We start from the raw sequence: 12,212 nt of genomic DNA on the forward strand, positions 1-12,212 counted from the left end.
CCAAAAATTCAATAAATTTTTGTTTCGACTACAAAATTTTCAAGTCATTCTTTTATCACAACGAAACTTCTTTAGACGTGGATGTTTTTACACATTATTGCAAGTCGTTAAAAAGTGAACTAAGACTTTATAATAACATCTACATAGTATATTATACTATTATATATGATAGAATATTCATTATACTGTACAGTTTTTTAAACACAAAAATCTTAAAAATCATATATCATTTCCAAATGTCTGTTACTACTAGAAGAAATATTAAAAATTCATTAGATATAATTTTGTTAGTCGAATTCGAATTTGTCGTTATAAGTTGTATAGGTTTTACGTAGTGTATGTTTATAATGGATTTTGTATCCATTTTGATTTATTGAAACGGTAATAGTTTTTAACACTTTATGACATTCGTTCACGATCTGAATTAAAAATCATGCAAATGCAATTTATGGAAATTTAATTACGCCTTTATGTCGTCCGCATTGAAAAGGTAACCAAAAATATAATTACATTTATATAGTGCATGTTGCCCTGTGAACGACACTATACATTGAGATGCATCAGTGTTTATTGGTGTGCAGGTATATGCAATTGTTGATTGTAAATTGAATCTATTGTACTTAATATTTAAAAATAGAAGGAAAGTGTTCAATTAGCGACATATTTCAATTATTTACATATGTACGTGATTCGTAAAAATCTATTTTATTTAATAACTTGTCATTATATCATGCACTGAAAATTATTTTGATACTTAACAACTTTCAATAACAAAATATCAGATATGTGATCTAATTTAGTACAAAAAATGTAACTATAAAAATCAATTGTTTATGTAAGGATGTGAAATGTTTATGTTGTTACTTCTCATTAGAATGGTATCGATCACTAAAACTTCAGTTTGTTAACCTCTACGTTTATAAAAGTCACTTTCTGTTTGCCACAAATAAACAAATTGAGTAACTAAGTTTAGAAAACTTATTATGGCTCATGACAAAAAGAATGTGAGACGAAGTCGATCGCGTGAACGAGATCGCGATCGTGAAAGGGATCGAGAACGACGTGATCGAAGACGATCAAGAAGCCGATCGAAGGATCGAAAAAAAGACAGAAAACGTTCCAGATCACGGGAACGATCGAGAGAAAGGGACAAATCACGTGAAAAAGAAAGGGACAGATCAAGGGAAAGACGAGAATCCAAAGACAAGTCAAAGGATGAGAAAAAGCGAAAACCAAGTCCTATATTTGTCCTTGAAGATGAAAATAAAAAAGAAAACAAGACCGAAACTAAAAAAGAGGATGAAGAAGTGGAGGAGAAACCAAAACCTGTTCCAAAAAAGGAACCTCTCAGTTTGGAAGAATTGTTAGCTAAAAAGAAAGCAGAGGAAGAGGCACGTGCTAAACCAAAATTTTTAAGCAAGGAGGAACGTGCTGCTTTAGCATTGCAAAAACGACAGGAAGAAGTCGATGCTATAAAAAAGCAGCAGGAGGAAATACGTAAATCTTTCTTTCACAATGAAAGTTCTGGAAAGGATAGAGATTGGGATGATAGAGATAGGTATATCATTTTTTAGTATGTAAATTTTACCATTAAAGAAACAAACATTTTGTTAATAAGTTATGTAATAGGCGCAGGGATGGTCAACGTACAAGGGAAGATGAGATCAAGGATAAAGATAAAGAGAAGGAAGTAGAAGCTATTAAAGAACGTTACTTAGGGTTGATAAAGAAAAAACGGAGAGTTAGGAGATTAAATGACAGAAAATTTGTATTTGATTGGGACACCTCAGAAGACACATCTGTTGATTATAATAGTATTTATAAGGAAAGACATCAGGTTCAATTCTTTGGTAGAGGAAATCTTGCTGGTATAGATATCAAAGCACAAAAACGAGATCAGAGTAAATTCTATGGAGAACTTTTAGAAAAACGAAGAACAGAAGCAGAAAAGGAACAAGAAAAGTAGATATTTTTTCAAATTGAAAGTTATTTATAGAAATGCTTTATTTATTTCTTATATATGCTTTATTTTCTTTTATTTCTTAGAATGAGATTGAAAAAGGTCAAACGAAAAGAAGAAAAGCAAAAGTGGGATGACAGACACTGGTCAGAAAAAGCTCTTCATGAAATGACAGAGAGAGACTGGCGTATATTTAGAGAAGATTATAACATTACAATAAAAGGAGGACGTATACCCGACCCGATTAGATCATGGAAAGAGTCAGGATTTCCAAAAGAAATTCTTGACATCATTGATAAAGTGGGATACAAAGATCTAACTCCTATTCAAAGACAAGCCATTCCCATTGGACTTCAAAATCGTGACATTATTGGTGTTGCTGAAACTGGTTCTGGCAAGACTCTAGCATTTTTAATTCCGTTATTACTGTGGATTACTAGCTTACCAAAAATTGAAAGATTAGAAGAAGCAGATCAAGGGCCTTATAGTATAATTTTAGCACCAACACGGTAATATTAATATATGTATATACTTTTAATTGGTAGTTGTTAATTCAATTCAGCAAATTAATATTCGTAAAATATATTTTCCCAGTGAATTGGCCCAGCAAATTGAAGAAGAGACTAACAAATTTGGGCAACCATTAGGTATAAGGACAGTTGTTGTTGTAGGTGGTCTCTCAAGAGAAGAACAAGGCTTTAGATTGAGAATGGGTTGTGAGGTAATAATTTTACGCATTGTAAAAATTACGTACTGCACGTAACATAAAATTTTGTAAATTTTAAATCAATTGTTATCATTACAGATTGTAATAGCTACACCAGGACGATTAATAGATGTATTAGAAAATCGATACTTAGTTTTAAATCAGTGTACCTATATTGTATTAGACGAAGCTGATAGAATGATAGATATGGGATTTGAACCAGGTATGTTCTTTGGTATAGATTTTTGTATCTATAGCTAAACAGTAATTTTACTGCAAATTTTCAGACGTTCAAAAAATATTGGAGTACATGCCAGTTACAAATCTAAAACCGGATAATGAAGACGCAGAGAACGAAGAGAAATTGTTAGCTAATTACAATACGAAGAAAAAATACAGACAGGTAAGAAATATTCTTCGATATTATAGATCTTGTCTTCGTATAAAAAAATTCACACAAAAACATACATTTGTACGATTTTTTAAATTTTCAGACCGTGATGTTCACAGCAACTATGCCACCCGCGGTAGAACGATTAGCAAGAACTTACTTAAGAAGACCCGCTGTTGTATACATTGGTAGCGTCGGTAAGCCAACTGAAAGAACAGAACAGATTGTTCATATAATGGGCGAAGCTGATAAACGCAAGAAACTGATGGAAATACTCAGCAGAGGTGTTGAACCACCAGTTATTATATTTGTCAATCAAAAGAAGGGTGCTGATGTTCTTGCAAGAGGTCTAGAGAAACTAGGCGTACGTTTATTTACAATTTTATCATATCACTACTTTAAAACTTACATATTTCTTCGATATTCTTCCTTTTGTTTTAGTATAATGCTTGTACTCTTCATGGTGGTAAAGGACAGGAACAGAGAGAGTATGCACTCGCATCTCTCAAAAGTGGTAGTAAAGATATTTTAGTTGCTACCGATGTCGCAGGCCGTGGTATTGATATTAAGGATGTATCTATGGTCATTAATTATGATATGGCTAAGACTATAGAAGGTAAGTGATTAATACATCTTATCTTAAAAAAGAAGAGAAGTGGAGAAACATACGGATGCTTATTTGTTTCTAGATTACACACATCGGATTGGTAGGACTGGTCGTGCAGGAAAAGCTGGTCTTGCTATTTCGTTTTGTACGAAGGATGACAGTCATTTGTTCTATGATTTGAAGCAAACAATTCTTGCAAGTCCGATATCTACTTGTCCTCCCGAGTTACTGAACCATCCGGATGCTCAACATAAACCAGGCACAGTAGTTACAAAAAAACGTCGGGAGGAGAAAATATTTGCCTAAAAATATATACATCTAATTGCACAAATTTGATTACAATTGAAGCGCGCTATTGGTGTTTTACATACAGGTATATATATTTTTTATAGTGTGCGAGTAGAATAGGAATGTATGCATGTCAACGAAATAAATGAAATGTAAATACATACTATGAAAATAAATGTATACTATGAAAAGCATACATATTTTTTCTTATTATAAAAATTTATCTCCCTATAACGAAGTAATATTCTGGTATCGTTTCTCGTTAATATGTATTATGTTTGACTTTATTTAATATCCTGTATTAATGTAATAAGAAATTATAGAAATCACATAATATATTACTTAATTTATGAAATAAATATAATCAAGGAAGAGGGGCAGGCGGGGGCGTATAGCCCCCCTCAACTTTGCATTCTTCTTCCCAGTCGTCTGGTATCATTGGTTTTAAAATCTGTACAAATTTTTCAAGGGGACAAGTTGTCGTACATCCTGGTATAGTCAGAGAATATGGTTCATGATCAGTTGAGTTTTTTAAGAATATCTGTGAAAAAAAGATAAAAATAAACTTTGCAATTCTTTTGTATTTTTTCTTATTACATAAAATACAAGGGTTATTTTTCACCTGAACATTCCAACCATCTTTGTTTTCATGTAATTCGATGATAGTCATGATATTATAATGTGGCATTTGGTTGTTCCATACGTGCATAACATCTAACAATGTTACAATGGTACTGTCATGCCCGACGTACATGAACATCTTTCTTTCTTCGGGTTCTAAAGTGTTATCCTTCTTTGCCAACATATCAGTAATAATCTTTTTTAGAAAAGGTCCTCCCTTGAGTCTTTTAAGAAGATCATTGAACACGTTAAGTTGAAAATCGTACATTGTAAGTGGTATCAATTTATCGGGATAATAATCTTTAGTCCAGTCAGGAAGACTCAAGTTCATTTGTTTCTAAAACATTATATTTACATTGAGAAGAAGGTACTTTTCAAACACATTTGAATATTAAAAAAATAACGCACACCTCTGCTGTTAATGTTCCATAAAGTGAACCGACGTCATCGGGAGTTGAAATTACCATACCCGTTAAGTTCGTCAATTCCTCGTACAATTGCTTGTTATCATCTTGAACTTTTTGAACCTCAGGTGAACTCATTACTGTGTGTCGTAGCTTAGTATACTTTGGACAAGAGTCCCATATTAACATCAACTATAAACATATAGAGATTCAAAATAAATTGGTTTAAATTTAAAATGAAACTTGTTCATCTTATAAAACAAAATACAGACCGTATCTTCTGAACGCGGTTGATAAAACAAAGTAACCGGCTGCCATGGCAAATCAGGCTTAAACGATTGCTTTTCGTTTGGTTTCCACAAAGCCGCTGCTTCTAGCAATGCAGACATTTTTGTACGATCAACTGCGGTAGATTGTAAATGAAATATATTTGGACTATATATTTGACCCAGAAAGTCATCATAACGATCTCGTAGGTAAAGGCCTTGATTGTACTGACTTCTTCTTCCTTCCTAGATGGAAGTCCTGATATGTAACATTAAATCAAATATTGGTGCATTGAAATAAGAATTTAAACAAGGTATTACATTTGTTAGTTGTCCCCAACCATAGGATTCCATCGTATTGTTGATGTGAGGATCATTTGGGTAGGTATCCTGCGGTGCCCGTTCTCCATGCCGCATTACCTACAAGTGGGTTTGTAAAAACTCTGTCACTTTTGTTGATTGTATGATAACGTTAATCCAGCCGTAAAAACGTATAACCGAACTATACAGATACGTCAAACTTTATATCAAAAGACAAAATAAAAGTTAAATGAATTTTTTCTAATCTAATATATTTCATTTGTATTCACCACTATTACTAGTCGAAGAGTAGTATCTCGAGTTTTGTTATCATCTTTTCTATTATTTGTTGCGACATCTTCGTGTGCCGTAAGCGACCCTAGAAACCAAAAAAGTATTATACATTAAATTACAATCCAAGGACATTTAGGAAACTAAATATTCAAGTATATTGATATAATAATTACAGTAGTACAGATTACTATGTCATGCGGAATTTAATTCTTCTGTTAACATTTAGAAGCTAGATCGTATCTTCCAAATTTATCGAGAAAAAAAAGAACAGTTACCTAATGTTAAATAGACAACATCCAAAAAAAGCAGGAGTTTAAGAACGATCATTATTAAAAATTATCAAGTAGAAGTTTTTCGAAAACCGCTGTCATTTATCAATGAACTCCCACGAGCAACTACACGTGCAGAACGGTCGCGTACTGGGGCCTTAAGAAGTGTCACCAAGATAAATCCTATGCCCCCACCATATGAGAACCAGTATTATACAATACAATGTTACTTGTATCAAGACTGTTATGTACTCAAGTGTCCAACATTTATTCTATTGATGTTAGTTATGGTGCAAAATATATAAAAGATATACATGCCTTGTACGTGCGTCGATTCTGATTCTTCACGGGTTGTCAACACCTCATAGAATCTGAAAAAATATATAAGTTAATGAAATATTAATAAAAAAAAGCGTCTTATTCTATGATCCCGTGTTATTTAGAATTAAGATTCATAATCTCATTGAATGCTCATTCAATTGTAGGAAAGTTCTATGTAATTTACTATTGTCTTCGTTATTTTAAATCGACAAATTTTATTCTCGTTTTAAGTTTCTAATAACACGAACGATGCATTCGTTTGAAAGGAAAACGCAAAATAAGTGACAATTACGCAGTTATGTAATAAACTCATTGACTTGCAGTAATTTCCATTTTCATAACGTGTATTAAAATTTACTATTGAGTTTTATATTCTACCAATGATTTACTCTGTACAGCAGAAAGAATGTGGCAATTTAATTACTATCCTTGAGTGTGACGCGATATTACAAGGCATTTCAAATATCGTTATAACGCTGTTAATGTTTGTACTATCGCCGATTCATTATGAACGCTACATCAAATTAAAAAATAAAAAATGCAACTTTTGAAAGTTTCCAAAACCACAGAAAAAAGAAAATAGAAATATTGGAACGAGTACTAACTCATTGTAAATGATGAAGTACGAATATAGGTACAGCATGATAATCGAATTTAATTAGCACACGGACGCATAATAATACTTAATCATACATAATTTACTATGACAATTATATAATTTCTTGTCACTAATCGTCAGCTTTATCTTTGTCCTTATTAGTAACCACTAGCTGGTATAAACAACTTTGAAAAAACTTAAATAGAAATTTTGAAAGTTTTAAAACATTGCTATAAGACGAATCGATTCATAATTCGAAAGCGGAAAGTCGAAGACAATGAAACAGTTGCAATTAAATGATTCCGAAATTATTGTTTCTGTTCAAATCAAATACTGACTAAATGTATTTTAATTATTGCAGTACTGTACAAACGTAAAAAATACACGGATATAAAAATCTCATAAAAATAATTAAATATCAAGTAAATCGCTTGGTTTGAATTTACAAAAGAATATGGTTACTCTCATTTTAATGAACTGTTCTGAATTCAGTCTCTTGTCATTTTTTATTGTCAGGGCAACGAGAAATCAAGACATTCGTTTGTTTTATCAAAATATCAGCCAACTCGCGTCATTCTTGATATAAGTTCTTACAAGTATCTACGAGTCTTGAATTTCTTTAACGCGATCCACGGAGTCTCGAACGTCAAACAAAAAGTTTTCAGAACAAAGTCACATATGTGAGCATTTTCGTAAGACCAAGCACTAAGAACCCGTCGAAGACGTGAATTCATTGGGAGAATCTGAGCTTATAGACCGTAAACCGCTTCAGCCGTGGATCACATAAACGAGGGTGGTCAAACGGCGGTGTCGAAACCGCGGAGATCCCGTCGCAAGAAGCAGAAAAACGCTACTGCCAATTCCAAGGTTTTTTCCCGGGTCTTTAACCGGGTGCCCTTCAGTCGATGATTCATGAATTGTTTAATAAAAAAATTTTCATTTCTGCTTTCCCTTTCAAAAGAATTACTATACAATTTAATTAATAATAATTAGCATGTTTATAATTTATTTAAAATATTTATCAAAAAATTGTAGTATTACTCGATATTTAACTTTTATAATACAATGGAAATGTTAATGTACCGACTATATAGTTTAGTTAATTGCACAGGTAATCGTTTAATAATTTTGCACAGTGTAGACTAAAGCAGAACTGAAAAGTTAAGCTATGTAAATTGTTAATTATGAAATACTTGACAAGTAAAGAAATATTTTTTTATTTTATATATAAGTGTTTCAACAGAATAATATTATGGATCATATTAATAAATTTAAGGCAAAAGCTATGGCAACTCCTTGCGGCGAGTATCGAAAAGAGATCCAAAAGTGCAACACACAGACAGGAACGCAAGTGGGAAATCAACAACCATGTTCCATGCCAGCAATTCAAAATCAAACTACTTCAACAGCACCAATGCGACCAAGATCTCTCTACACAACGCATAGTTACCACGCGCAAACAGACGAATCTAATTTTCAGGTACTTTTAAAAGTATTTTCCACGTTAGCTATTCATTTTAGGAATTAGTATCAATTTATCGTATCATACTGTATCTTTTATATCGATCATGTATTGGGAGATTTCTTTTTTTTTCTAGCGATACAGTGAATTTTCCAAATACTTTGAAGCATCTCCATCAGAACAATGGGGTGGTTTGGGCAATGCAACAGCATTTTCTAATTCAACAGCGCTTTGGCGACAACCACGGAACTCAAAAACTATTCTACCGTATTACGAAGAGACATGTGTCTATGCGGAAAATTGGAGAGAACACGATACCGATGCTGCCATAGTTGCTACGACGCATGGGACCATTTCCTTGAGACTTCATAATAGAATCCGAGTTGATATGACGATCGATCGTGCGGTTAGAGTTATCAATTTCAAGGTATCTCCTTTTTTCTGCTTTACAATGGAGTTCCTTCTTCAAGTTCTACCGCCAATAAGCATTCTAGACAGAAAAGAATTCGAAATGAACGATCCGAGTTTCTATTAAAATTCATGAATAGGAAAACTAACATTCTTAACACCTACACGATTTTTATCTGAGTTGCATTTATCGTCAGCGTAGAATAACATCGTACTATCGTTAAGCGGTTCTGGAGCGGCTGCAGCATTACTACATCCTAATGGAAGAATATATCAGTACGGATCACGAGTTGAAATCTTAGCCCACGACGCCCACGGCAATAACAAGTTAGTGGCATCTATAACATGTTTAAAGTACCATTAACAAATATTATCGTCCTTTGTTAGGTATGCAAAAATGTGGTATAAAGGGGTCAGCTTCACTTCAGAGCAATGTGCTCTTGTTTATTTAGTAGATACTGCAGGAACAAGAACGACTACAGACTCGTTTTCGGATATGAGTCAGGTACAAGAAAAGAAATACATTTCTATTCGACATCGTTATTTCCATTTAAATAAAAATGTCAACTTTCAGGACTTTTCGTTAAACGTTTTTTTCTCTCGTTCCCGACATGGTTCAGCATGTTTACAAGAAGCTGCAGCGGCTTTAAATACAGCTCAGTATTGGTTGACTAATGAAGGTGTGGAGAATTGGGTTATCAATAACGTTAGAGTTTCACAAACACCTGATGGTCTTGTTAGGTATTTCAATTTCCGACAGTAATTGTAAAACATTAGACTAGTAAATCATAAGGTATAAATGTGAATCTTCTTTTTCATAGGATCGCACGGAATAGTAACAAGTATCAGTTGCGTACATCACCTAGTAATGGAACGGCTTCGTTAACAACGCCATTTTTACATTGCACTGCTTCTCTGGGTCAAACATCTCATCTTTTTGTACGTCGCGGTGAACGACGCATGCATTACGACGGGACTAGTTTTATTGTACGAAACGCGGGTCATAGCGCTGGATTTGATGACAACAATCAACTGAAAGTTTATTAAGAAATTCTGGTGCGAACTTATTACTGTGACTTTCATAAAAGTTTATTCAGAACGACGTAATTATCGCATCCAGTATATAGATTCACTTTTATCATCATAAATATACATACAGCTATATGGAAATGAAAAGTTACATCTTTGGAACTAATCTCTGGTAAAGTGACTTAAGCTCAAAACCTATGATAGATTATCTCCAGTTATGAAGTTCAGAAATTTATTTTAATTTCATTTTAAGCACGTTTAGTAATTTAATTATATTGTCTCCATTTAGAACCTGTGCAAAACAGCTACAATGAAATAGAGTACAATGTATTCTATAAAAAGTTTCTATAAATTTGAAATGATTGATATTTTCACTGATTTGTTCCTTATACTTATTTTGTATGCTTTCCAATAAAAAATAACTTAAATACAAATATCAACCTAGTTCTTGTTCAAATTATTAAGTGTACGAAATACCACGATTTATTCATTATTGCAAAATAATACACTTACAGATAAAAGATGTATACTTCTTTTTTTCTTTTAGTCAGAATCTAAATCAGAGTCATAATCTTCAAGTTCTAATATTTCTACTTCAGATTCATTTGAATCCGTTTGGAAACCATCGTCAATTAGTGACCGTCCTTTCCTCCTGTAAGTACTTTTCCTAGAATTTAATAAAAACATATCATATTGGTTACTTTTCCTTTTCTTAAATATGAATGTACATACGTCTGAGATGATTTTTTATGTCCTCCTTTTGAAGTTGAAGCACTACAAGACCTTTCAGAACCGTACATATTTCTCATCTGTTGATTTTTTCTTTGTTCTTCAAAGTTTCGAATATCATTAATAATTTCTTCAGCAATATCTGCTTTAAATAAATTTAAACTAGCTGTTGAATTATTTTTTGATATCAATGCTTGTTTTTTTTCTTCATAAACTTTACTTAATTCATCAATTTGTGATAGCATTGGGTGTTTGTCTGTCAAGTCCTTTAGTGTTGGTAATATTGAATATGGATTGAAGGATTGTGAATCTTTTGCACGATAATGTTTTTCCAGCCCAAACTAAAAACAATTAATCATTTACAGAATCTATAAAATATTATTTGTATTTTGGAATTTCAATTGAACATACCTCCTTATCAAATATACAAAAATGAAATGCATTGTCTGCTATTAGTTTACATAACACATAATTGGCATCCAAGTGTTCTGCTTCTTTTATTTCTGCATGCAATTCCATAATGCTTCGCCAATCATCTAGTTTGACTCTAATTTTAAACTGGTCTATTGGCATTTTATAATATATTCCATATAAAAGATACAATCCTCCAATGCGTTCTTTAAAACGTGGAGGCAAAAGAAGTAACTTTTTGCAGACATTTAGAGCTTCTTCGCAAAATTCTAATAATTCTATATATGCAGGGTGTCCACTGAAAACACAAGTAAATATCAAATAAAATAGTATGAAATAAAAACTAATTATTCATTCTTAACTAATAATTGTTTCTCACGTTCCCAACTCCTATATACGTGATAGAAATTAGAAAGTATGATGCAACTATAGTCAAATTATTTGAATATACGCAAAAAGTCTTTGTAAATATACAAATATTCCACTTTGATGTAAGTATTGATTTTCTTTTAACGTTTCATTATTCATAAATTCGCGTGTAAGACTTACGTAAACACCAGTGAAAATTTCATCTCTTTCCAAATTTCGCAAAAAGTTTGAAATCTGATATCATTCTCCTGTTCGAAACGAGCGATCAAGCGTTCACAATCTTCCTTGAAACCACTCAAAATCAGCGACTTACTTGTTGCCATTTATAACTATTAAAAACACCCAATTCTTGTTATTGTTAGAGTTCGTTAAAAATTATGATAATATATTGTTTTACTTAGCTATTCGTTATTGTGACTTTTTTTAAGAACAAAATTAAAAGTTTGTTTGAGTTTAAAACAGAAATAAGAAAGACGATCACAGATAAACACTGTCGTTCGGACCAGATTTTTCTAACTGTAAGCCAGCGCTGTTAACGGCGTAAATCCCGAACTAAAATAGAGAATTTATAATCGCTAGTAATGATTACGTCGTGACTCTGTCGGCATCGGTAAAAAGAAAATTTCCCTAGACCTACTTGGTTTAGAAGAATAAACTTTAGACCGACCGAACAAATGCTCGTATTGACTCCCCTCCGCCTCTCCAAATCCTCAAGACTCAAGATCTCAAGAAAAATTATAGACGAATTCCAGGGGGCTATCTCTAGTGGCGGGAATACA

General features: G+C 32.7%; 4 protein-coding genes across 8 annotated transcripts; 2 read left to right on the forward strand and 2 right to left on the reverse strand.

Annotated features, from left to right (window-relative positions):
- Positions 1-550: 550 nt before the first annotated feature.
- On the forward strand, positions 551-4,144 carry LOC143345029 (putative ATP-dependent RNA helicase DDX23). Its single transcript, XM_076771731.1, has 9 exons — positions 551-1,558; positions 1,630-1,962; positions 2,047-2,469; positions 2,555-2,681; positions 2,766-2,889; positions 2,954-3,069; positions 3,161-3,421; positions 3,499-3,673; positions 3,747-4,144. Exons 1-9 carry the CDS (start codon positions 984-986, stop codon positions 3,968-3,970), a joined length of 2,358 nt encoding a protein of 785 aa, XP_076627846.1. The 5' UTR covers positions 551-983; the 3' UTR covers positions 3,971-4,144.
- Positions 4,145-4,207: 63 nt separating this feature from the next.
- LOC143345030 (testicular acid phosphatase homolog) lies at positions 4,208-9,196 on the reverse strand. Of its 3 annotated transcripts, XM_076771732.1 has the most exons (9): positions 9,061-9,196; positions 8,754-8,977; positions 6,425-6,477; positions 5,834-5,922; positions 5,565-5,663; positions 5,250-5,489; positions 4,984-5,169; positions 4,575-4,910; positions 4,208-4,493 (listed from the first exon to the last, which is right to left on the reverse strand). In XM_076771732.1, exons 2-9 carry the CDS (start codon positions 8,855-8,857, stop codon positions 4,317-4,319), a joined length of 1,284 nt encoding a protein of 427 aa, XP_076627847.1. In that variant the 5' UTR covers positions 8,858-8,977; positions 9,061-9,196; the 3' UTR covers positions 4,208-4,316. The 3 variants fall into 3 exon arrangements, with proteins under 3 accessions (XP_076627847.1, XP_076627849.1, XP_076627848.1); XM_076771734.1 differs by lacking the exon at positions 9,061-9,196 and having other exon boundaries at positions 8,806-8,944; XM_076771733.1 differs by lacking the exons at positions 6,425-6,477; positions 8,754-8,977; positions 9,061-9,196 and adding an exon at positions 6,113-6,253.
- Positions 8,876-9,969, forward strand: Fest (wurstfest). Its single transcript, XM_076771639.1, has 5 exons — positions 8,876-8,893; positions 9,098-9,222; positions 9,283-9,400; positions 9,470-9,636; positions 9,717-9,969. The coding sequence occupies exons 1-5, from the start codon at positions 8,876-8,878 to the stop codon at positions 9,940-9,942; spliced, it is 654 nt and encodes a 217-aa protein (XP_076627754.1). The 3' UTR covers positions 9,943-9,969.
- Positions 9,092-12,035, reverse strand: Pbp45 (proximal sequence element A Pbp45). Of its 3 annotated transcripts, none has more exons than XM_076771739.1 (5): positions 11,614-11,985; positions 11,065-11,362; positions 10,657-10,994; positions 10,438-10,591; positions 9,092-9,233 (listed from the first exon to the last, which is right to left on the reverse strand). In XM_076771739.1, exons 1-4 carry the CDS (start codon positions 11,754-11,756, stop codon positions 10,468-10,470), a joined length of 903 nt encoding a protein of 300 aa, XP_076627854.1. In that variant the 5' UTR covers positions 11,757-11,985; the 3' UTR covers positions 9,092-9,233; positions 10,438-10,467. The 3 variants fall into 3 exon arrangements, with proteins under 3 accessions (XP_076627854.1, XP_076627852.1, XP_076627853.1); XM_076771737.1 differs by lacking the exon at positions 9,092-9,233 and adding an exon at positions 9,482-9,927 and having other exon boundaries at positions 11,614-12,035; XM_076771738.1 differs by lacking the exon at positions 9,092-9,233 and adding an exon at positions 10,087-10,216.
- Positions 12,036-12,212: the final 177 nt, after the last annotated feature.

This window comes from Colletes latitarsis, chromosome 8 (assembly GCF_051014445.1).
Source record: "Colletes latitarsis isolate SP2378_abdomen chromosome 8, iyColLati1, whole genome shotgun sequence".
Lineage (NCBI taxonomy): Eukaryota > Metazoa > Arthropoda > Insecta > Hymenoptera > Colletidae > Colletes > Colletes latitarsis.